This window comes from Procambarus clarkii, chromosome 60 (assembly GCF_040958095.1).
Source record: "Procambarus clarkii isolate CNS0578487 chromosome 60, FALCON_Pclarkii_2.0, whole genome shotgun sequence".
In the NCBI taxonomy this organism is placed as follows: domain Eukaryota; kingdom Metazoa; phylum Arthropoda; class Malacostraca; order Decapoda; family Cambaridae; genus Procambarus; species Procambarus clarkii.
In genome coordinates this window covers 15332787-15359151 of record NC_091209.1, presented here as the reverse complement: position 1 = coordinate 15359151, position 26365 = coordinate 15332787, and the positions used below count along the sequence as shown (strand labels likewise).

The window sequence follows — 26365 nt, the reverse complement described above, 5'->3', positions numbered from 1 at the left end:
GGGTTCTGGTTACACTCCGACACGAGACGATTCGGCTAAACTTATTTTCTGTTTTAAATCCGGATGTATTGTTATGCTAGGCTGTTATTAGGCTATGTTATTAAGGTTAGGCTGCATTGGGCTCGGTTGAATTAGATTGGTTTGATTTGGGTTACGTTAGGTTGGGTTGAGCTATGTTAGTCAGGTTTCAAAATTCATAATTCCACTACGCCACGGAAGTCTCTGTGGCGCAGTGGTAAAGCACGCGCCCGGCTATTCGCCAGCCCTTTGACCTGGGTTCGTATCCTGGCCGGGAAGGATTGACCGGGCGCCAATCCTTAACTGTTCACCCAGCAGTGAATAGGTTGTTAAACGATTTGGCGGGTCGTATTCCGGGGAAAAAAATAGGATTAAGGACCTGCCCGAAACGCTATGCGTGCTAGTGGCTTTACAAGAATTTAAAAACTCTTTTTTTTATATATACATAAAAAAATAAACAAAAATCCGCCGACGAATCTTCTTGTGTACGATGAGACTTAACGACCGGGGCCAGATTCACGAAGAAGTTACGCAAGCACTTACGAACCTGTACATCTTTTCTCAATCTTTGGCGGCTTTGTTTCCAATTATTAAACAATTAATGAGCTCCGAAGCACCAGGAGGCTGTTTATAACAATAACAACAGTTGATTGGCAAGTTTTCATGCTTGCAAACTGTTTAATAAATGTATCCAAAGCCGTCAAAGATTGAGGAAAGATGTACACGTTCGTAAGTGCTTGCGTAAGTGCTTTCGTGAATCTGGCCCCAGTTCCTGAACCGATTATGTGCCTCGATGATACTTGTATCTGGCATAATTAAAATCTTAACTTAAATAATTGGTTTGTTAGACAATATATGATATTCAGATCGATAAATTTCTTTAGAAAGGCCTATAATGCATATGAATATTAATTTACACATTCCTGGCGCTATACGCTAGGAATTTCAATATGGCTTTCAAATAATTTTAGGCAGGGGGTCCCTGGGTCGGTTGGACGCTACGGGGCATCCACTGCGACCTGGTCAGTCTTCAAGAAGTAGCGGGGGCGTGAGGTGCGTCGCTCCCGTGTAGGTAAGGCTGATAATTTTTTTTTTTTTTTTTTTTTTTTTTTTTTTTTTTTTTTTTTTTTTTTTTTTTTTACTATATCTGAGCAGTTTGGAGGTACGCATGAATATATAGTCTACCTCCACCTACAATGATTAATGCATTATACATTTGCTGCTATTATAACATTGAGTTTTGTAATGTCTCGAAGGTCATTGTTTCCGTATTTTTTTTTCATCCGGGTTCTGCAGTATTCAAATGTTTGTATTCCACTAATGCTCAATAGTCTGTCCTCTCTCGGATATTGTGGAAGATTTTGAGGATCATGATTTGCCAACATTATATGGGTAGGATATTATGTAGAATACACTTCCCCATTGTTAAACTACCCCGTCGTCAGGCTAGGCTCGTTAACGCGGCGGTCGTCTCCCCCACATCCAAAGACATTATTATTTTTTTTTTTTTTTTTTTTTTTTTTTTTTTTTTTTTTTTTGAGATTTATACAAGAGTTGTTACATTCTTGTACAGCCACTACTAGTACGCGTAGCGTTTCGGGCAGGTCCCTGGAATACGATCCCCGCCGCGAAGAATCGTTGTTACAACCAAGAACACATTTTACTGTTGAGTTAAACAGAGGCTACAGTTAAGGATTTGCGCCCAGTAAATCCTCCCCGGCCTGGATACGAACCCATGGCAAAGCGCTCGCGGAACGCCAGGCGAGTGTCTTACCACTACACCACGGAGACGTGATGACCATTTATTATCGACTTTCATGTACTGTGTATAAAAAATAGTTTTTATCGTGTATAAAGTAATTTTATATTCTATAATTAATTAGGCGTATAGTAGGTTCGGTATTTAGGTTCTGTTGGCAATTATTTGCACTTGAAGTATGTGGAGTGCGAAGCATTTACAGTTGCCTGTCCTCAGGCCAGGCGCGCCTACACCGCCGCCTGACCCAAAGCCGCATTCGTCAATTTTATCACTGTGTATTCAGAATTATTCTCGCTTATAAGGTAATATTATTTCATCAAGTTAATAGTTAACAACTAAGTTCAGTGACATGCGACAGGCCAATGTACAGATACTGCAATAGTTTAGTTTAGTTCATTTATTATGCACCCCATACCCATCTTGTGGGTGGTTATCTTGAGATCTGTATTGGAAAGGGTTACAGAGGCACATAATGGGCTCAGGGACTGAACCCCACAATTCATTAAGCTAAGCAAGTTACAATCTTGATACACAGTTTACATTTGGTCAGGTCTACATCAGCAGATAATGAAATTTCCCAGAGATACTGGTAACCGAGTCTAAGCCGAGCAGTAGTAACATCTAGAAGTCTGCTGATAATATTGGATGAACCATAGATGTGTGGCTCCTCTTGCATGATAGTATGATACTACATTAGATGAACAACTTCCCAACAGGAAGGAGCGGGGACACCCCTCCGGGAACTGAATTTACCTGAGGGCCACTAACACTAGTGGCCTCGATGAGGGCAGTAAGCCCGCGGCTTGTCAAAGGTCCCCCCATTTGTCTTGATGATCTTTTCCAGCTTTATTTTAAAATCCAGCAGAGGTTCGGCGTTTACTGCTTCGGCGGGTAGGCGGTTCCACTGGTTTACAACCCTGTGGGTGAAAAAGCATTCTGCCTTGTTGAGTGTGAACCCGTTGCTCCTTAATTCTTCGTGTAACATCTGACCTTTTGAAGACATTGTCCTGATCGACATTCTCCAAATTGTTTAGTATTTTAAAGGTTTCTATGAAGTCCGCCCTGTCATGCCTGCTTTGTGGTGTTGTTAGCCCTGTGGCCCTCAACCGTTCCTGATACAACAGATGACTAAGCTCTGGTATGATTTTTCTCGTAAGACATAGCTCCATAGCTCTGGTAAGACATGGCTCCAGAGCAGTTATGTCTTTCTTAAGATGAGGTCTCCATGCCTATATGCAATAATTCATGTGGGGGCGCACCAGCTACAGTCTAAGTAGACCTAAGCGTGCGGTTACACAACTGGCAAATGAATTGTGGGGTTCAGTCCCTGAGCCCACAACTGTGCCTTTGTAACCCTTTCCACTACCGCCCACAAGATGGGTAAGGGGTGCATAATAAATGAACTAAACTAAACTGGTCGGGGTCCGGTTACACAACTGGTCGGGCTCCGGGGGTGTCACTTGGGGATGTGCATGGTTGGGTTTCAGCTCATGCATGGTTGTGATCCAGAGGTTGTTTGGTTCGTTCATGCTAGGCTTGCGGTTACACAATTGGTCAGGGTCTGGTTACACAACTGGTCGGGCTCCGGTTACACAATTGGTCAGGGTCTGGTTACACAACTGGTCGGGCTCTGGTTACACAATTGGACGGGCTCCGGTTAAATAACTGGTCGGGCTCCGGTTAAATAACTGGTCGGGCTCCGGTTAAATAACTGGTCGGGCTCCGGGGGTGTCACTTGGGCTTTGGTTCGTACATGGTTGTGCTCCGGTTCGTACATGGTTGTGCTCCGGTTCGTACATGGTTGTGCTCCAGTGGTTGTTTGTGTACTAGTGCTCCAGGTTTGTTTGCGAGGGCTCTATGTTTATATGTTTGCTAGAAATTCGAGTTTCTTTTGTTTTGTATATAGTTCAATTGTTTGATATGGCTCCATAGTTGGTTTCTAGGGCAAGTGGAGGGTTTTAGGTAGCACTAAGAAGATTTTTGTTTGGTCGAGCTAGGAATGGAGTTTGGTTGTGCTTTGGGACTGTTTAGCTTGGTGGGGGTTGGATGAGATGTATACTTGCTAGGCTTACGGTTTCACAATTGGTCGGGGTCTGGTTACACAACTGGTCGGGCTCCGGTTAAATAACTGGTCGGGCTCCGGTTAAATAACTGGTCGGGCTCCGGTTAAATAACTGGTCGGGCTCCGGGGGTGTCACTTGGGCTGTGGGTTGTGCATGGTCAGGCTTCGGTTCGTGCATGGTTGTGCTTCAGCGGTTGTTTGTGTACTAGTGTTCCAGGTTTGTTTGCTAAGGTTCTATGTTTGTAGGTATGTAGGTTTGCTAAGGTTCTAACTGTAGGTATATTAAAGCACACAGGTAGCTCAGATTGATTGCAATGACAGCTTGAATGGTAGTTTAACAAAAATAATAGGCACAATACAGCATATGGCTAGCACATAAGACAGCAATGAACACAATGATAAAGTTGTTTGGATTAAGAACATATCGCTTGCTTATATGGTGACTACACCTCAGCTCCCTCCAACAAGATGAGAAGAGTATTACCTGTAATTGGGGAAAAGATTGTAGCCTCTGTAACTAGTGCTAATTAGTTATGCTATTAAGATAATGAGATAATGGAGCGAGTATAAGATTAACTCGCTACTCTCGAGTATAAGATTAACTCGGTAAGGTTAGTTAGTTTGTAAGGTAATTGTATAACTCCCAAGTATCTAGTATCCATTAGTGGTGTTAGATTAAGGACCTGGCTTGAAACGCTGCGCGTACTAGTGGCTTTACAAGATTGTAAATACTATGCTATGTATTCTCTCAAACCCAATGTACCTTCTTGTATATAAATAAATAAAAAAATTATGTTATCGTTGTTGTTGATTTAGGAGCGACGATCTCCATTAGTGTTAGTTTTTTTTAGTAATTGTTGTTAGTTACGGACTATAATCGAGTTGGAATATTTGGTTCTATTGTGCCTAAATATTATTACAATGTATAAATAATTTACAAAAATAGCTAAATATATGTTTATGTATAATACATGTTAGAATTTATCATAATTTAAGATACATATACATGTAAGTGTTTGTAATAAAAGACATGTTTCATAAGCCGTAAATATTGACGTTTGTTACATTCTCGTCGTTCCCTACAGCACGATGGTACCAGCGAGGGTGAGGCAGGGTGACGGCCTAACATAACTACAAGTGCTGTACAAAAAATCGTTTGAACTGATGCTGGACAAACTCCTATATAACTACTTAGGCACGCCTTCCTCAAGTCACTCTCCAGGCTGACTTGCCATAAACCACAACCACCGCACTTAAGAGTAAGAAATTCCCAGCTGTACAAACCTCCTAGCGACCAGGCACTTTGACTGAAAAAACCTCCAAACCCCTCACAGATATTCACATTCTCCAACTATTCTCAGATATTCACATTCTCCAACTATTCTCAGATATTCACATTCTCCAACTATTCCCAGATATTCACATTCTCCAACTATTCCCAGATATTCACATTCTCCAACTATTCCCAGATATTTAACACGCTGTGCTACTGACATCTCAAAGAAGACTGATGCAATCACATCCCAGACGTAAAGATCTGCAATACAACATAACCCGTCTTCAGCTAACCCCACCCCAACCTAACCTAACCTTATATACATTAACTCCACAGTTTTTAATGTACTCTAACTTATCCAACCCTAATCTACCCTTACCTATCTTGAATTGTGATTAACTCCAAACATACTGTACTTCGACTCACAAACTCGGTCTCTTGACTAAACAAGACACTTTCCATAGAACAGCAACACTTGGCTACCACCATCAACACAACTCCTCATCTTTGTCATCCTGAGTCCAGTTCCACTCGTATCTTTATTCTTGTCTTTATCCTCGCACAAATAGACAACCTCAATAACTTCCAACTTCTGCCAAATCATGAACATTGATTTTCAATAGCCCAGATTAATACAAAACCTGGTACACATATCCAGGGATTATTAAGAAGTTGATAAATATTTTAGAATTTTATTTGATTTTAGGGTTTCCATTTCTGGCTTCAGTGAGAGGTGTTGGCAGGACTTTCTGAGCTACTGGTGCACTCGATCAAACTTGAGTTAAGCAGTGGCCTTCATAATTCAGTCATTAGGCTTTGACCTTTGTTGACACAGGATTTAAAGGATGCCTGATGTTTATATCATATTGGGCTGCTAGGTGTTGACAGTCTTCCAGTCAAAACTGTGTGTGGGGTGGGGCTTGACATTGCCTTCTTGAGAATAGTCAAGAGGTTGCCATGCATCTGTTGCACTGTATATTTGCTTGTCACAAAGCAAAGTTATTTTTCAATTACTGGCAATGTGTTCTTCTCTGATATGGCAACTCCTTGGCACATACGACACATGTGGCCCATACCACTGTGTCTCCTAAATCAACAATTGACATTATTTAAAAATAGAACAAGAAGACCATGGTTTTATGCAGTTTGCAGTGTTTGTAGTTTCCTGGGTTTTATACAATACTCTATAGTTCTGTGTAAATTAATTTTTGTTCTCTGATTTTCAGATCTGAGCATTAGGGAGTGATCCTAAAGATGACACCATTTGCCATGAATTACATAGCAGATTTAGAAGATGAAATTGCTCTTGAGGGGCTGGATGGAATAACAATAGAAGGTTAGTGCTAAGGAATCTTTAAAAAAATGAAAATTATTTAAAAGGCAACATCAAAGACTATTGGGTACTGTAATGGCCTTATCACTTATTATTCCTCGGTGATGAGCTGTGCAACCTGTGCTTTGCACAAACACATGGTAACTAATAATGACTTGCATTTAAACTTGTAATGACTTGTATACATAGTATTGTACATAGAAATAAGGCCTCTAATTACACTGACAGACAGCATTTCAACTGTTATGAAAATTATTACCTGTTAAAGAGTTAAAAATATTTTTATTTTTAAATCAAATATTTTATTTAAAAATAGCCATATTTTATAGTACAGTATTAAGACTGAATATTTAATGTTTGTTTGTAGTAGGTCTATGATGTAGTAGTATTGTCAAGTCACTTAGTTGATATATTTTAATTAAGCCTTAACTTATGCACTGTTTGATACTAATGACTTTTACAATTTTGTTGCCGTATTTGAGATATTAAGATTTAATTCATATTTCAGGCTTGTGGGTGAGGCTGAAACTGCGGCCCAACTTTGAGAGTAGCATGCCTATTGATGACAACAGCAAAGCCTTTCTTTGGTCACTTATAGTTTTAGATGATGAGATCTCAATGAGCAAGCTGCCTACAACCTCGAGATCCACTTGTAATTTTTAATAGGTATATAATCTTGTACTGTATTTACTTTCTTTATAGTAGTCAATTAGGCTCATCTGGATTTAAATACCTTTAAAGCAGAAGACATGATCATCACCTCATTTTCTATCTTCATACAAAGATTTTCCAAGTAGAGATGGGTCAATATTCAATTCTGACTCAACAAATTTGATAATCATTCTAGTTTCTACCTTAAATATCAAACAAATGATTCTGCTCAGAAAATTGTTTTTAATACTACTACAAGCCTTATTTATAATGCGTGCATTTTGACCTTGACCTCTTTTCATGGAATACTGTAGGGCTATTTGATGAAAGATTGGGTATAGTTGCTGTGTTGCCTTTAGGCATCACTTGCTGTTAGCTTTATTTGAATGTATTAATTTTTGTAAGATTTTGTTTGTTTAGGTTTCTCAACCTTTGCACATTTGAAATATTCCAGGCCGTTCATTAGATGAACACACTGATTTCATTGTCAACTGAAAGGAAATGATTTCTGTCATTACTCTTGATACCAAGTTAAATGAGGAAAAATTAAAAACAAACAAATGACTCAAAAATACATTTGCATATGATTAGAATTAGCCACTTTTATTATTATCTCATAAGGAAACCCCTAGTTACCGTGGGGGTTCTGCAGAATCCCCAAGGTTGACAAAAGCTGGTTTAGGGCAATAAATATTCACTGAAATTATTGAAAGTTACATTAAAGTGATGGATTTTATGTAAATGAACTAAATTGTTGAATTGTTTCTCATGCAGGTATGAGTATATGGACTCAGAGCTGGGTATTGTCTTGGAGCCAGATGAAAAACCTAAAGAAATTTATCCTTTCCATCCTGTTGATGATGGAGTAAAAGGATGTTCGGGGGTCTTGTAAGACGTATAATGAGCGGGAGGATGTCACTCACCTGGTTATCTACAAGACCCTCCAGCAAGTGGAGATAGAGTAAGTTATTCGTAATCGTATTTTATATTTAAAACGTTAATAAACGAACTCCTCAGGTGGTAAATATCACTTGTGGCATTAGTGACAGCAACCAGTAATGTGCTTTACTAAAGTTTTCTTGTATGATAATCACATCTCTCAAAGGTATTCTTAGGAACTTGTAAAGTATACAGTAGATAACTAATTGCATCATGCCAGGAATGTTAATATTTTAAGTGTTGACTTGAAAGAAAAAGTTTATCATAAAATATATCTACATTAATTTTTGTAATTAATTTTGATTAATAATACTAAAAACTCTTACAAATATATTAGTACTATAAATGTACTCTCAATTTTATGATTTAAAGTAACAAATCATTTGAAATTTTTGTTGTGTTTTATGTTGGGTAATATTTTATACAACATAGGGAGCCTCAATGGGCTGTACAGCTCTTTTATTGCACATTAGTTTAATAGTTTGAGAACATGTTATACATTGTTGCACTTAGTATGACTCCATTCTAGTCTTATTAATGTTTAATAAATTAAATTTGAGAGGCATTACATTCAAGTAAAAATATTTTTAAAAATTTATTCCAAAATTACTAACTATAGCACTAATCATAAATGTTAGACATTCACTCTTCACCTTGACAAATACAGTACAGAGCAGTACGAGTACTGTGCTGTACTGATGGGGAGCTTTTCTGAACTATTGCATTTGGGGATATCCTCGAGTAAGATTTATGGTGGCATAAATTTTATTGCAGATATGGTAACAGTATTGTTCTGGTGGCAAGTCAAATGCTTCGAAATAAGGCTCTCTGCATAGCCACTTGCATTGATAAGTTCTATGACTTGACTCTCACCCAGTACATCCTGCTAGAGCGCATTGGGCGCTCACGACGGATGGGAGAAATCACTCAAGGCAAGGTTTGTTTAAATGCTTCCTCACATTATTGTGTGATTCATGATTCTTGTGTTGTATTGCCCTTGATTTTACTCTGCAGAATTAATTAAAATAATAAACATCACAATTTTCTTGGGTCAATGTTTAACAAAAACAAATAGCTAATTTCCTCTTTCCCTTGATTTTCTTGGATAGGTTTCCTTGGTTACTACCCTAGCCCGTACCTGGGTCCACTTGGGACACCCTTCATACACCAGGCTCTTAGTTGATCTTTCCTTCGCTTTGACAAATAACTTTTGAAAGAGACAGTAGCGAGGCTATCTCAGTCCACCACTGAGCTGCTGTTCACTACAGAACAAAAGAACAGAAACAGTGTACTCAACACCCCACATAAGTGATCAATAGCAATGCTCTCCTAAGCAGCTATTCTGACCATTCCCAGCTACTAGCTAGGGAAGCAACGGTTAAACTGGCTCAGAAAGGAGTGTTTCACTTCACTTAATAACATATATGAGGATACATACAGGAGAGAAACCATATCACTGATGAGTGTGTCAAAAAAGCTTTCCAGAAAAGTCAACTCTAATAACACACACATGAGGATTCATACAAGAGAGAAGCTGTATCATTGTTCAGTGTGTCAAAATATTAACACACTATTACTATGTTCCTCTCTAATTTAATTGTCATTAATTCATCATGTAAACAAAGATTGAATGCTTTAGATGTTCACAGCTCTACCATAAATATATTTTAACCAGCCCATCCTCCTGTTTACGTAGTCCTGGGTACTTATAGTTATGATGAGGGCCATCGTACACATATCACACACATCGATGTAAAATACAATTAGAAAGTAGAAATCGGTGCTATTGAATTTGGACAAACCGGAAAAAGTTTTGTATTGATGTTGCAAAGAAAACCTAACTTAACCTAACCTTCCTAGGCCTAATACACACTATCTGAGGCATAATATGCTGTAGTACATATGTGTTATACTAGGCCTTGGAATATTTAAGTTAGGTTTATTTTTCAGGCTCTTTTTAAAGTGAACAGTACTGTACTGAATTCTACAACCTAATTGTTCATTGCGTCTGCATGAATGATGGTTCACATAGTTACAGAAAGTACTATCTAATCAGGAGGATGGGGTTGAATTTAACCTGTTAATAGATTTTGTCAGATTTATTTAATTGTTACATTGAAGTTGCAGAAATAAGGTAAAAAAGTTGGTTATGAGTTGTTTGTTAGGAGCCACAATGCATTATGTCATCAAAAGCTTCCATATGAGATTACTAGAGCTAACATTTATTACTACTATATAGGCTTGAAGTATAAGATTTAATCCCCTGTAAGTCTCAGGAATATGTACAATAATTTCTTCTTTCAATTTTAAGCCTGTTGTTATATTAGCTACTTTGAAGTCCTGTTTGCTAAGGTTCGTGCAGTTTGGGCTCGAGAAGATTTAAGCAGTTTACTCATGTTGCTGGAGGTCCTTGTCAGCCAGTGATCTCGATCACGAGCCACCTGTGCAGGAAAATTTTACTTATTAAGAGATTTCTGAAGCAGTGTGCATGTGATGAGAATTCTATAATTTTTTCATTTAATATAATTCCTATATAAAGAATTTATGCATGAAGAGTTGCACGTCCCTTACTTTATTACTGCATAATATTTTTTCAGGTAAGTTTAGCATCCATGGGTGAGAACCCTAAATCCATGTTTTATCACCGGAAGCGGCTACTTAAGCTAAACCTGATCACCAAACAGCCACATCAACAAAAGGGCACCAAAGGACAGACACACAATGGATCACTTCTACACCTTACAAGGTTAGTTCTTAAACGCTGAATTATCTTAACTTCCGAATATGAAGTCGTAATGATATACAGTTTAAATTTAGAAGTGTCATATTCTTTATAACTAAAACTTTAGTTATTATTTATAATTATGTTGATTTTTAGTTGCCAGGATATATTAAAAAATTTGCTAAATCTTTAACAGAAGATATGCTGTTGAGTTACTTGCAAACACTTAATGTCAATCTCTCTTAAATCATTATGATAATGAACATTTCTCTAAAACTGTAGTTATAACTGGAACCTTCTCTAAAGCTGTAGTTATAACCTGGAACAGTTGTTGACAACCTTAATCATCATTAATACAGTCTTTAGTGCAAGGCAATAGAATTGAACCAGCATTCTGGGTCACCCCGGATACACATATCACATAGGACCGCAATGTGCTTCCACCATGCTCAAGAGATTTTCACATAGATATATCACATAATCGTGATGACGTTGTGTGTGACTGTCATTGTCAGGTTTTACGTTGAACGTCGGTCGAAGTTCATCATGATGATCCAGCGAGCAGTAGAGATACTGAAGAGCAAGCCTGACTGCTGTGCCCCATATTTACTGGTCAAGGAGGAGATGGGGATGCCAGAAACATCTTGCAGGAAGCTCTTTAAAAGCTCAGAATTTCAGAGGTAAACTTTGTATACTTGTTGGGGGAATGGTCTAAATATTATAAGTATAATTTTTTGGGGTATAATATAAGAGATTGATGGGATTGTTGAGGCCAAGGTTATAAGTGCATAAGTCTTGTAAATTTGGCCAATTAGGATGCAAAAAATACTAAGATTTAATTAACAGGTCATACTTGTGCAAGGGAGACCCCTGTGATACAGCTGTGGCTATTATACACTAAGCCTTGTAATACAATAGTAATTAGCTTGAAATACTGTACTCTACATATTTCAAACTTAGTTATTTATATTTGCATGCCATATGTTTGTAATATATTATAATTATATAAGATATTTTGTGTTATGTGGCCATAACACAGGGTAATGAGTGGTCCTATAGCACAGTGGACAAACATCCTTGACTCGCAACTGAGAGCTACAAGTTCAGTCAATGGACACGACAGGAATGGTTGATACGTTTTCTTTCAGCTGATGCCCCAGTTCATCTAGCAGAAAATGGGTGCCTGGGAGTTAGTTAATTGTTGTGGGTTGCATCCTGGGGAGGGTCGGTAGTTGACCAAAGAGGAAGGGGGGGGGTGAAAACCTTGATTATCCTAAGTACAGGCTTCATGTCACTGACAAAGGCAATTATGTTATTATCTAATAATTCACTTTAAATGTGCTAATATCAGAAATGTTGACAGATACATCAAGAACGTTTCGGCTCCCTACCGTAAAGTGTATCCTGATGCTCTGACATCTCAGTGGCGTTGTAAAGGAAAAGATGCGGAAAAGTTTGTGCGAGTCATGGAACTTATCAATCCTGAAATTGATCCTCTGGAAGTGTGCAAAGTGGAAGAAGTAGCTGACGACGAAGAGGATGAGGACTCTTATCCTGGCATCCTGGACCAACAACGTGTAAGAATACATGTTACTGATTGTGTCATTTGGATATTTTCATGCAGTTACCTTGCGGTAATTCTGAGGATCAATGTCTCTGTAGCCCAATCTCTGACCAGGTCTCCTGGTTGGTGGTCTGGTGAAATACTCTTTAGAATAGATTTTATTTTATTTTATCAAATGCAGAAATATTAAATATATTTTTTAATAGATGATCTACTTTGCTCATTTGGTTTGCATATTTAGTGAATACAATACAGTGTGTGTGTATTTTGTATCTATGTCAGGGAAATTGAGGTAATACAATACATTAAAAGTTATACTCAAAATCAGTTACAGTATCACCCAAATCCTGCAATACATTTGCAGGTGGTATGGGGTGTCGGTCTTTTACATCAGGCATATGAGGTAGTAGAAGAGGCAGGGCCAGATGGGGTATCTCAGTCAGACATGGCACGTTTGCTGGGTCAAACAAAACTCGACTCGCGTACCATTTGTCGGAACCTGCAGCGTCGCAACACCGTTCATTCTCTCATGAAGGACGTCTGGAGGCAGCGTGTGTCAAGATACGTCTCCCACAAGTATGCCAGGACTGGACATCTAACGCAGGAATTCAGGAAAGAACGGCAGAAAATGATGGCTATGATGGAGCAAGATCAAGTTGAAACAGACAAACCATCCACATCGAAGCAGGTAAGAAAAATGTCACAGCTTCTTGTGTGTTTTCCAGGTTGTATCTTAAGTACATTAGATTGTAGATTAGCAAATACTGTATGGTAAAAATCTAGGGTTGTAGTTAAGTGTATACAGTAGTTTGATTGTAAAGGATATTGCAAAAAGTGAGTGGAATTGGGTATAGTTCTGCACATCAAATATACTATAATAATAATAATAATAATAATAATAATAATAATAATGTTTATTTAGGTAAAAGTACATGATGTACATACAAAATGAGTCACAGTATTGGATTTCTAGATTAGAGCTAGTACTGTATATACTATGCCTAGATCCACTAATTGTAATCCACATTGTTTTGGGCATACTTTATTTGTATAATAATTAGATAAAGGAAGCAGTTATGTAATTTATTATACGGTGGAACCTCGAGTGCCGAGTGACTCCAGTTACGGGCATTTCGAGTAACGAGCAAGCCACTCGCAGAAAATTTGTCTCAACTGACGAGCGTTTCCGCTGGTTTTTGGACACCTCCGTCGAGAGTGTTGTTGTTGTTTCGCAAGACGAGTTTTTCACACGACGAGCTCGGTGCTGGAACGGATTAAATCTGTTATTCGAGGCGCCACTGTATACTGTACTGTAGCAGCAATGAAAGTACAGTAATTTAATGCTAATTGTGTTTACAAAGGAGGTAGAATAATAGCAGTGAATGTGTGTGAAGGGCATTAACCTTAGGTATATATGAAAATGGAGCTTGGTACAGTCTCAAGAATGGATGAAATTGTGCATGGTACAGCTTCAAAATTGAATACTACTTGGTGAGTGGTATAAATAATGTGGCCAAGCAAGATGCAGTCAGCAATAGCTTAGTAATCAACACTTCGTTCACTCGGATCCTCCCTTGTTGTGAGCATCCATGGCCTGGTTGGTAGGACCACAGCCCCATATTTTTGAGGCCAGAGTTCAAATCTCCAATGATCCAAGTGAATTGCATGGGGAAGAGCAGTTTAGCATGCTTACTTTCTATGTATAAGAACATAGCAAGAGTTTAATTATAAATGACTGAAGTATGTAGAATTTGTGCTTCAGCATATTACTTTCAGTGAAAGAGTATTAGTAATGTATGGATCCCATTGTCAAAGAAAGGAAGTTGCAGAAACTTGTACTTTGGGTATTTGAAGTCACTTTTGGCCAACTACTAATCTTCCCTAGGATGCAACCCACAACAGTTGCCTAACTCCTGGTATCTCTTTACTGCTAGAGATACTGTATTATGTGAAAGAATTTTGTAAAATCATCTCTGTTCACATTTTTATATTCATGATAAACTTATAATTAAAGCCTACCTTAGTATTCTTTTTAACAAATAACTTTTAAAAAAATTGCTAGCATTCTTTATTTTAAATAATATTTAACCCACTTATGAGCATCTGGAGAGGAGAACCTTCATTCAAATTGCATGTACCATAAAGAAGTAGAAACAGAAGAGCGAGCCATGTACTTCAGTTGCTCCCTGAGCCAACGCCCTAGTCTACCCTGGATGGCATCTGATACGCCTGGTTTCTGTTGACATCATCCCCCATCATGACACGTATCTTTGCAAGTGGTCCTGCTATATAATGTAGGGAAAGGAAACAATGGAGATTACTCAGTGAGTACAGGGTGACAGGGTGAGTACCCTGTCACCCTGTCAAAGTACAGGGTGACCGAAAGGAACTAACCAGTAAACTAACCCCCCCCCCCCCTCCATCCCTTTATGAGAGATAAAAATTTGCAAGTAGGGTGTCTACCTTGTCAGTAGACATGCTTCTACTTGAATGACTTTTCAGTGAAGTTAACTTTGGCTCATAGATAAGATTGGTTTGTAGGATACAAGTCACATTGTACACAAAACATTTCACCAATGGATTTTGAAACCTACCTAATTTTATCAAATCTAACCCAACCCAACCCAACCCAACCAAGCCTAGCACAGCCCTATTTAAGCCAATATATCTTAACCTAACTATATGCAGTTTTAATAAACAGAAAAGGGCCTTTGCCAAACAGTTTTGTGTACAATGTGTCCATACCCCAGTTTCTACACTGTGAAGTAATAGTTTAATGTTTGCTTCACAGCGTATGGTTCCCAGTGAAAGTGCGAGCTTGGAAAGTATCTTTTCATCTTACTCATTTGCATTCATTTTGATATTGTTGGAAATGATGTTTAGATGAAAACCATGTTACTTTGCAAACTGAAATTATGCTCTTATGTGCATGGTTATATAATACTTGTTTCGTAGAGTGAAGCATCACGAGTCCTGGAGACAAACTATCTCGAGGGGGTTGAAGTGGATTTGGAAATGCAAAGTGCAGAAAAGGTCTGCGGAAAGGCCAAGGTCAGTGTCACCTCGTCTTCGATGCCCTCAGTCTCTGTATCGGATCCTCAGAAGAAGGAGAAGAAACAGTCTTCAGCAAAAGATGTCAATAACAAAGGGTGAATATGATTGTAAATTTTTTTTTTCTGAAGTTACCCCGAACCCAAGATTGTCCATTCTGCTAATAAGAGCTTTTGTAATTTCTTTCATTGATGTTTGCTGTTTATCAGAACATTGTGGTACAAAGCACTTCTACAAATGCAAAATTATTCTTTAAAATAAAAATACATTGTATTTAGATTAAGCCTACATAATTTTTATATTTATGGTATTTTAGAATTTTAGGCAAAATTGGTTTATAATTTAATCACTCATTACTTTCATTTATTCATTATCACTACCCCACTTCCTTCTCTTGTGTGGTGATGAGTTTGTTAATCATGAGAGATTGATTAATCAAATTTGTTGAGATTTGTTAATCATGCGAGATTGAAATCTCCCATGATTAGCGGTCTGAATCCATTCCTACAAGTGACAGAAGCTGCTCTCTATTATATTAATAGTAGCCATGTTGTTTCTATCTTATTCCTGTCATTTGGTGGAGGGAGTTATATATTACTATTATTATTTTTGTCCTCCAATTGCCACGGTGCTTGTTATGGAGTCACTGAACCCTTCACAGCCCAGGATAACCATCTCTTCAAAACTCCAGTCTTGTCTTACCAGCAGAGCCACTCCTCCTCTACCTCCTCCTTCCCTTTCTTTCCTTCCTACATAGCATTCCTGCAGAAACATTGCTCTTCTTATGACTTTTGTTCATTTTGTTTCTGTGAGTGCTATTATGTCTGGATTTTCTTCCTGTGACCTTTCTCAAAGTTCACTTTTATTCAATCACTCACTTACTCACTTGTTTGTCTACTTACAAGAGGGTACAATGGGTTTGTGAGAGTACATAATTTTGGTATTTTTGCAATCTTGCAAAGCCACTAACATGCATAGCATTTTGGGCAGGTCCTTAATCTAACAGATCAGGTAAGATTAATAGGTACATTGTAGCAAAATTTGATATCAACATATAACAGAGGTGATTACACTGGTGAAGATCTTTTTCTTAAGTAATAATATTGGGGGAGTGGATAGCACTTTTATTTGTAATCCCATGTATGCTTGAGTACATTACCTTGAAGCTTGCTTTCTTCTGTCTATTCTCACTTCCCCTTCCTTTTGGTGGGCATTCCGCTGGCATAGGAAGTTGTTCCACAGGTGTGGCAAATTGTGAAATGGTAAACAGGGCCTTGGAGGATTCTGGGTTGGGTGGGGTAGCCAAGGGAAGGGGGAGACAGGGAGGGCATGGGTTGAGTGGGGGGAGGGAGGGTTAGGTGGACATTTGAACGGGAACAGGGAGGGCTCGGAGTAAGCAGAGTTTCTATGGGAAGCGGTATAGGAAATATGAAACTCCATTCACCATATCTTATGCATGGCATAAGATATAGTGAATGAATACACAGAAAACTAGCTTCCTCACATATGTTTACAAAATGGCTAGTACCTGAATTAAGATGACTGATAAGAGAACTGGTCAAGAGAACTCATGCTTTAAAGGAAGATATCTTGGGTGACCCCCTCCTCTTCTCCATCCACAACTACAAAACTAAATGCAACACAACTTGTATATAATACAGTATTAATATAAAAAGGCATCAGATACAGAAAGCTAGCATAAAAAGCTAGTCCTCTTTTCCTGTATTCAGTGATAGATAAGCAACTCCATCAAATCCTCCACAGCTGCATTCCACCACTTCATAAGACCAGAGGTATAGTGCTCTTCACAAGCAGCCATATTATGTACAATGCTAATGTCATATCTACTTTTAAAAGACTGAAGATGGTTAGGAGGTACTAAGCTACAGGTCTGTATCATTAGCATGTATAACCTGTCAGGGGTTCCGTTCATCAGGGAGAAACTAGTGGAACATTAGATTGGAGAGAAGATATGAGGAAGGTAGTAAATGGGTAATACAGGGATCATTGTTATTCTCTTCTCTGTTGCCTTTTTTTATTATTAATAACTTAAATGGTAGAGTTTAGCTTCAGAAGACCGAATTTTATATTGTCTTGACTTTAACTGTAACTAACTTTGTAACTGCAGATTCTTAAGCATGCTGGAGGAAATCCGCCTGACATATAGCAACCAAAAGCGAAGCTCTCCACATGTGACCACTCGTATGATGAAGAGAGCCAACATGATTATTGAGGCTGTTAGGTCTATCAAGGTGATTGATGATGCCTTCAAGTTGCAGAAAATGATTGTTCAGGTGAGTCTGATATTGAAAGTGTCTTTACTTTTACCAATACACAGTTCTTAGGAGAACTGACACGATGGACAAAGACAAACTATTTAACATGGGTGGAACATGAACAATGGGACACAGGTGGACATTGAGTACCCAAATGAGGCACAGAGACTTTAGAAATAATTTTGTTCAGTGTCAGAGTAGTTAACAAATGGAATGCATTAGGAAGTAATGTGGTGGAGGCAGACTCCATACACACTTTCAAATGTAGATATGATAGAGCCCAATAGGCTCAGGAATCTGTACACAGTTGATTGACAGTCGAGAGGCGGGACCAGAGAGCCAAAAGCTCAACCCATGCAAGCACAGCTAGGTGAACACAGTTAAATTTATTTGTTTCCAACCAGAAACAGTTTTGAGAGTGAAATTTTAAAACTAGATATGATCGGGAAATAGGACAAGTTATTGTTTTAAACAACAACTAGAAGGGCAGGATCTAAGATCCAATGCTTGATCATGGAGGCACAAATAGGTGAGTAAACACACACACTTCAACAAACTGGAAAAGTGGAAAAACATGCAACTAAATGGCTCCTGTAACTGAAGGACAAGAGCTATGTGGAGAGGTTAGAGGCATTAAATATGCTAAAACTAGAAGATAGAAGAAGAGGCAATATGATCACTGCGTACAAAATATCAACCGGAATTGATAAAATTGTTAGAGGAGAATTCCTGAGACCTGGATCTTCAAGATAAAGAGGTCATAGATTTAAACTAACTAAACAAAGCTGCCGAAGAAATATAAGAAAAATTCACTTTCGCAAACAGAGTGATAAACAGTTGGAACAAGTTAGGTGGGAAGGCGGTGGAGGCCAAAACCGTCAGTAGTTTCAAAGCGTTATATGACAGAGTGCTGGGAAGATGGGTACCACGAGTGTAGCTCTCATTCTGTAACTACACTTAAGTAATTACAGAGAGATAGAGACTGTCTGTCTTTCTTTCTAGTGCTTCATGCATGTTCAAATCATTTTGTGCAACTTTATCTATTGCTCATTGCCAATTTGTGTAGAATCATGGTTATATCTTTGACTCTGTATCACTCCATTCATGGTTATCTCTTGTTAATTCCATGTTTATTTGTGTTTGTTGTATCAACATGATGCAAACATTTTTGATGAACTATAATATTGCAAAAAATAATTTTTCAATTATTTTCATTTTAGGCTGAAACAGAAGAAGGTTATGCTGTGAAAATGGATAAGAAGAGCCTGAACCGATTATTGGACAAGTTGTCAAGGGGCGGCTTTCTTAAAAATATCACTGTAAAGCTGAAATGCGTTAACATGCAGAAGTTGGTGCGATTTGTTGTCCACCCGAGCATCACCTTCAGTAAGTCGGCCACAAAAGCGTTGCGGTGTTTGCGTTTCTACTAGTCACTCTACGTACATGATACAGTATTGATAGGTCCTGGCTCCTGAGCCATCAGTTCATTATAAATATCATATCGAATAAAGTTATATGATTTTGTTGGCCAACATATGTTATTTTCAGTAAAGATTAGACTAAATAATAAAGCCCCCACTCCACTAACAAAACGGACCATTGAGTGAAGTACAATGTTGCTTAAATTTTGTTTTGAGCCAGCCTCTTGGTCACACAATAGTGGATGCTTGCACAAATAGCAAGTGTGCAGACAGAGATCATAATACTGTACGAAAGTCATAGTTAAATTCTGTTCTTGATGTGATATTTCAGTTGTAGTAAGTTTTAATGCATGAAGCAAAGTAAATAAAATTATTTAGTGGGCCTACCATATTTATAATTTGTTTTCAAAAAACGACAAATTCTTGAATGTACTGTATTGTATTACATTACAGAGAGCCCACACCTCAAGTCTGCTATTGAACAACTAAAACTTAAATTCTTGGCAATTGGAAGTGAGCCCAAGCGAGAAGGTGATGGCGCGTCAGCTGAGGGCAAGCAGGAAGCACGCAAGGTTAAAAGCGAAGATAAAAATTCTGGATTGGCTAAAGAACAGAACACGAGAGACAAAGATGAACACATGAACAAGAGTTCTGTCGGGAAAAGTATGCAGGAGCTGAAGCGCATGCATCAAATAACATCTGCCAAGACCCCGCCCCCTGTTGCTGACCCGGCTGATCTGGCTGACCCTGCTGACCCGGCTAGCCAGGCTGGCCCGGCTCCATCAGGCATTGCAATCAAGAAGGTCAGATAATCTGCATGCTTGATTTTTGTATTTTATTGCTTCAGTTTGTGTGCTTGAAGGAGAAGTGACGTATTTTGTTGTTGTGATGGGGCTCGTGTAGTGAAGGTGATGGAGTTTTTAATGCTGTATATCCTAAATTTCGTCTATTTCATAACTCTATATCTTGAGACATGCACAACTATGGATCAAAGAATTCCTTTGATCCATACCTTTCTGAGCTACCCACAGCAGTGGCTTGGGTTAATTTCTTTTGTGAGATAAATTTGAAATTTGAATATGAATGAAAGGATTTTAAAGGAATTTAAATACAAGCATGAATTCTTTATACTGTAGCACTTACTTTGTTTAATCAATCATATATTTAAATATGGCATCACTAATTTCTTATTGCTATCTCTAGGCTGTTGGAGCGAAGGGCAGCTTGGGGCCAAAATTTGTACGCATGTGTGAACTTCACAAGTTGTTGTTTTACTTGGTTTATGGCTATTCTGGGCAAGAGAACCTGGATCAGGAGCAAGCTTGGAATACTATTGCTGCGTCATCGCCTAAAATACAGCTTGATAATGAGGATCTGTCTGGCTACCCAATAATCTACTGTTCAGAGCTCTCTTGGAAGTGAGTGTTATCTGTTCATATTATGCTTTTAAAATGCTGGTATTCCCAGTTGAAATATTTTATGGTTTTGACTAGAATTATGCGAGTATTTTTTTTTTTTTTATGTATATTCAGGAGTTCTTACATTCTTGTAAAGCCACTAGCACGCATAGCATTTTGGACAGGTCCTTGATCCTAATTTTCCCTGGAATACGACCCACCAAATCGTTTAACAACCAGGTATTCATTCACTGCTGGGTGAACAGAGGCTACAGTTAAGGATTGGCACCCAGTCAATCCTCTACAGTCAGGATACGAATGCAAGCCACAGCGCTCGTGAAGTGCTGCGCGAGTGCTTTCCCACTGCACCACGGGGGACTACATACATTGGTGGCTCCTAGAACAGGGAGACAGCAAGAGGACCCACCAGAATGTGGTACATGTATCTCATTACATTCAATCCTAGAGTTAGATCAACTCGGTTACTTTCCCATATTTCTCAGAAATATAGTGTCGGAGATTCAAGTGCTTCTGAACGAGGCCTTGGCTCTCGGCTTTCCTTAGTAAGCTTTGGTATCGAAGGTTTGAAGCATGGGTTGTCAGCCTCTGACTATAGTACTGCCTTACTCCAACCTGTTGGTGGTCACGTGCTTTTAGTTTTTCCATTAGTTTGCAGAATGATAACTGGTTTTCTTTGTGTTGCCAATTATCACAGGGTGGTGTTGACAGGTTTGCTCTGCTTTTGGTGTCCTAGAGAAAAAGAGGTCTCTCTTGGTGGTGGATTAAGATACTCTCCACTGTCTACCTGCACTTATTATACATGCCAAGATCAATTGCAATGTTTCTTGTCACTGGGGGGCAGCAAATCAACAAGAGCCTGGCAAGTGTGCATTGTTCATGCTGGGCCCTGACCCTAGCCAGTGAAGCATCAGTATTGCTACTCAGAAAGGAGGGATTCAATCCTCTAAATACCTTATTTTTTATTATATGAAACAACATATATAGTGGGATGAGTTTATTCATGTCAAAACGGGGCACACATTTCCGAAAATAGTTAAACGGGTAGTCAAAGGCTGAGGCAAGTATTTGATTGAGTTCTGAGTAGGATTCACCTCTTGCCAATCTCAAGCATTCCTCTTCAGGCTCAGATTGGCTCTGAGGATGTTCACCAGTTGTTGCACTCTCTCCTATGTATTGTCCTCAGTGATTGGGGTTTGGTTATGACATCTTAACATCCCTCTTGCTTCTGGAGGATGCAGTAATTCTGCACTCCCATCTACATCTGGCCATTGGGAGAATCCAGCTGTCCTTTCTGAAATCGATACGTCTCTTTGGCCGCCTTAGCTTTACCTGCATTGCTTTTTCAGGTGTGGCAGAGGGTTCGCTATACTTTTATGCGGAGAACAAATTTTTCTTAACTCTACAATGTGATTGTGGTCATGGTGGTGATGCCTGATGGGATGTGGCAGTACCCCGTGGGGGGTGGGTAGAGGGGGTGGACTAAACGAGTTCTATTAAAGAATTTTAACTATTTTGGCAACCTGCTGTAAGCTGCACTCCTAATTTTGCCATTTTTAGGCAAAAGAATGTACAGTGGCTTATATTTTAGCAAATGCAGTATTTATAATATGTTTTATTTAGAATTTGTCAACATTGGAGAGTTTTCCCTTGTATATGTATATATCGTACATGGAAGGATTATCCACCATAATCTTTCCATATCCTGTACATGGCCATCATACTATAAATACATAATATATTTATATAAATATAAAAAATGCACAAATATACATACTGTCTGCCACTTTTATTTGCAGTATACAGGTACAGTACTGTCATTTACTCCATTGCATTCATTCACCTCATTCTCATTCACCTTCATTCTTATCACATTCATCCTTGGGCCAGCTGATTGAGATTTACTGTTCAAAGAGAGATTAAGTCATTCTCAGCTTATATAAAGTCATATCAAGTGGCTCATATTTCATTGTGCTCTATAAGTCAAGGGGGATGTTACCTTAACAAAACAGCTTGGAAGGATAGCTTCAGGGCAGAATCGTCTACTCTTCTCGTAGAAACTATTGCTTTTCGAAAAATGTCTGAATTCGTCTCTCCTTTCATTTACAGAATGTTTATCCCTCCTCTCCCAAATCACATGAATACTGAGTCCGGCTGGGCATTTGTGTGCGATGTTCTTCTCCGGCTTCCCCTGTGCATCTTTGTCCGCCTAGTGAGCATCTCTTATAGTAAGGGAGAGATTGAGGAATTTCTTGCGCATCCATTGAAGAGGAATTTGCTAGTGAAATATCTCCCCCCTCACCTGAGGCAGTCGCTTCTCCAGGGGCGAAGATATGTGACTTACGTCATCGACCTCATTAATCGCTTGTGTTACGTGGGTAGGTCTTCATAAGGTTTTTATGTACCCTAGTTTTCTGGGAGAGTTGCCTTACTAGCTCCTCATAACTAAAGCACCAAGTCTACCAAGCCTTAAGGGAATCGTATATGGCTTCCAAGACCAACTCAATTCATTGAAGCTGACTGAGCTGTCATCTACTGGTGTTTGGGCACATCATGCCTTTGTTGTTTACTCTGCAGCAATAATTGTTTGCCTTGCTTTCCTCAGGGTTAATATTTTCCTTTAAGCAGCTGCTTGTTTTGAAGTGCTTATACTTTTTTCTCAGTTTTTGGGTTAATCTGATTCTCAAACTCCCATGACCTATTATAGAGCTAGATTCTTATCCTGGCTCCTTGTTCTCAAGGATGGGATCTCAGAGGACTTCCTCAGGATTGGCTCGGCCAGACTTTAAGTTGGAGAGCTATTGGCACTGCACTAGAAAATGGTGTTTTTTATATTAAATACTTCATTTTATAAACATAAGGCACTATAATTTAATAAGTGTTGTAAGATTTTCATACTGTTTGTTTTTGTAGGTTTACTGCAGTATGGACACCAGATTATGAAAGAGAAAGATCAGGTATTCATTTATGTGAACCGACATGCTAGCCTCATCGACACCACCACCTCCTCGCCTGGATACCATCAGATCTCGGCTGATAAAGAATATGTGCGCAAAGAATATTTGTTCTCATGCCTGCAAGATATTCTTCAGTACTGGTGAGTTAATTATATTATACCACATGTTGCACCCAATGGTGCCCGAGATGACCCCAGGAAAGGTTGTGACGTTTAAGGGTTGGGAACCCCCAGAATAGAAATCCCTCATCAGAACATCATTTTGCATGTCAGTCTCTAAATACAGTGATAAAGGATTAAAGTATGATGTTCTGTAGCCTCGACCTCGAATATTTCATCATTACACCTTCATGGGGTCAGACCCTAATGCCCCCCCTTTCCCCTTATGACCCTCCCATCATAGCCACCAGTTACCCTGCAAAGTTGGATGAAGCAAGTTCCAAACATTTGGCCTTCAACCTTGGACAAACACACAAACACACACACATGCATACAGTATGCTCTTTATATATATATATAATATATAATATATATATTTTTTGGAGTCAGTTGTTCTTATAGACGTGTATTACTGAGTGGAAACATAATACAAATCAAGTATAGGTACTATATAATACATGCCAAAGGTTCTGTTCATTAGGTGCATCATTAGTGATCTTGTTCCTCCCCATTCACCATAGGTACGACATGTGGACCATCTCCATGCACACACCCCTGGGCGGCCACAATTGTATGCAGGGGAAAAAAATTACTATCCAAATTCTGGACCGCAAACCACAGATCATCGAGTCGCTCACGCCTCGCAGCACAGACGAAGCTCCAACCAGGTCAGGCACACTGGGGGCTCGCTTAAAAATTGGCATTTTGTTACCCTCAATTTTTTTTCCATGTGTGGGGGGGTTGGGTTACCACAATGCACCACATTGTAGAGGTATAAATGCTCTAAATATAATATCTGGTAGTTATTAGGTAGGGCTCTTGCAATATAATGATTATTTAATTCTGTTTTATTTTTATTTTAGAGATGTTGGTTATATCCCTGGTGATGGGCGTGGTGCAGGGGGCTTGGATTCAGCAATGTTTGCCCACCTTAAGCGAAACTGGTCATCTACCTCTGGACATGCAGCTGCAGCCCGGCCATCAGCTTTACTGCCACCCAACACTGATGGTGCCGAGAGAGTCTCGTATGAGGGAACTATGTCCTATACCCAGTACCTAATGAACACTACACAACCGTCCTCAGACACTTTGTCTCCAAAACATCGTCTAGCTGGGCTTCGCAATGTTAAACTGTCAGTGTACAAGGTTAGTGACTATTTTAATTATAAATCTGTAATATTTCATACATTCTATCTTGCTTCATTTTTTCACCCCATAAATTCTGTTCTTATTTTGTCCTGCAAAGTTTGAGGGACTTTATTGACATTGACCTCAATTGTTCCTCGAACCATATAGAAGTCCACCCAGGATTCAAGATTACTATCAGACTCTCATTGACCTTTACTCCACTGAGACATGGAACTTGTCAAGTGATCTTGTCATCCAGCTGTGGAGTAGAGGCAGGTGGGATAAAGTTCAATTCACCAGCAAAAAGACTGCAGGTCCAGATACCAAAAAATGGAATAAGAAAACTCAACAACACCCTATATGAGAAATAACTAGAAATGAGGAACGGCAGTTATTTTTCTGCAAACTTAATAATTGAATAAATACTCACTGCTCTGACCACCACTAGATTGCAGTACTACCATCATCAAAGCAAGGTTAGAGAGCTGGCCATCCTTACTTATCACCTGACAGTCCACCTACATTCTCTTCAGTTCTGCCAAGGATGATTAAGTGAAGCAGAATGGTTATTCTTTAAGATTTTCTCTATTTAGGGGTGTCCATTGTGTAATATTCACTATGGTGTGTGGCCTGTTGTTTGTGTGCCTCCAATTAGTGTTGTCCACTTCAGCTTTATTTCAGGGTTATCTTTCCCATGACACTATCAAAGACCAACAGCCTTCAGAGGTACTGTACCTTCTCTGTGCTTGTCAGTCAGTCCCTGAGAAGCAGCATGAACCACTTGGGCATAGCATCTGATGGTGATAGCAGACAAAAAGTGGGATGAAGAACACAGCAGAACAGCTCTGAGCAAAATTGTACAGCAAAGAGCTTTTTGCTGAACACAAATGAAACACCTCCATTAAAAGCATCTTAAGCCTTGTGGTCCATTGCAGCCAATTTCTTGTACAACTTGAGAACCTTGACGTGGCCCTGTCACAGCCTGATATTGCTGTGAAAGGCAAACAAAGCACGATTGCGCAGAATGAAGGAGGACCTTCCCTCAAGAAAAATTTTAAGATTGCACAAACCTCTATAGCATCAATATGACCATACAGGAAGTTTGAAAATAACCTGTGGCATTTAACTGTGTGTGATACCATCTAAAAACCCAGAGGAATCTGATGTAAGGAGGCTACTGAAAGTTCAAGTTTGGAAAATAAATATTTGAAACTAATATTCTTCATTCATTTGCTTACATAGCTTTATTCTTTGCTCAGCCAAGAATGGGAAGTGATGGAAAGACTCTTGAGGTGCCAGTTGGTTTGGTCGCCCGGGCGCCCCGTGGGAGGAAACGTAAACGAGGAGGCTCTCAGTCATCTGATTCAGACACCCCACCAGCTAAGTGAGTTGCAGCCGGGCACTTATAGCAGAATTTGATAGTTTGTTTGATATTCCTAATATAAAATATAATAGAAATCTATTGAATGTTATAAAGTTTATCTTTGTTGTTATAGTTCTTTGATTTTCATATTTGAAAGAGGCATTCAAAACCATCAGTATACTTTCTAATGTTTTTGACTAACTCTTAGTTCTCAAATGCACTTAGAGCAAGAGCAATATATATATTTGTTCAAAATATTGTATTGCTAAATG

General features: G+C 38.9%; 1 protein-coding gene across 1 annotated transcript in view; it reads left to right on the top strand.

The window, feature by feature from the left end:
- Positions 1–6340: 6340 nt before the first annotated feature.
- Positions 6341–26365, top strand: part of LOC123766792 (general transcription factor 3C polypeptide 1) — a 39779-nt gene continuing 19754 nt past the window's right edge. The window contains 20 exon segments of the mRNA XM_045756179.2: positions 6341–6451; positions 6957–7084; positions 7086–7114; positions 7874–7973; positions 7975–8060; positions 8813–8975; positions 10636–10784; positions 11276–11440; positions 12124–12337; positions 12689–13012; positions 15280–15473; positions 17504–17669; positions 18872–19037; positions 19526–19875; positions 20276–20490; positions 22597–22865; positions 23401–23584; positions 24124–24270; positions 24466–24748; positions 25990–26114. Of these exon segments, the coding sequence (XP_045612135.2) occupies positions 6370–6451; positions 6957–7084; positions 7086–7114; positions 7874–7973; positions 7975–8060; positions 8813–8975; positions 10636–10784; positions 11276–11440; positions 12124–12337; positions 12689–13012; positions 15280–15473; positions 17504–17669; positions 18872–19037; positions 19526–19875; positions 20276–20490; positions 22597–22865; positions 23401–23584; positions 24124–24270; positions 24466–24748; positions 25990–26114 (3539 nt within the window). The 5' untranslated portion in view covers positions 6341–6369.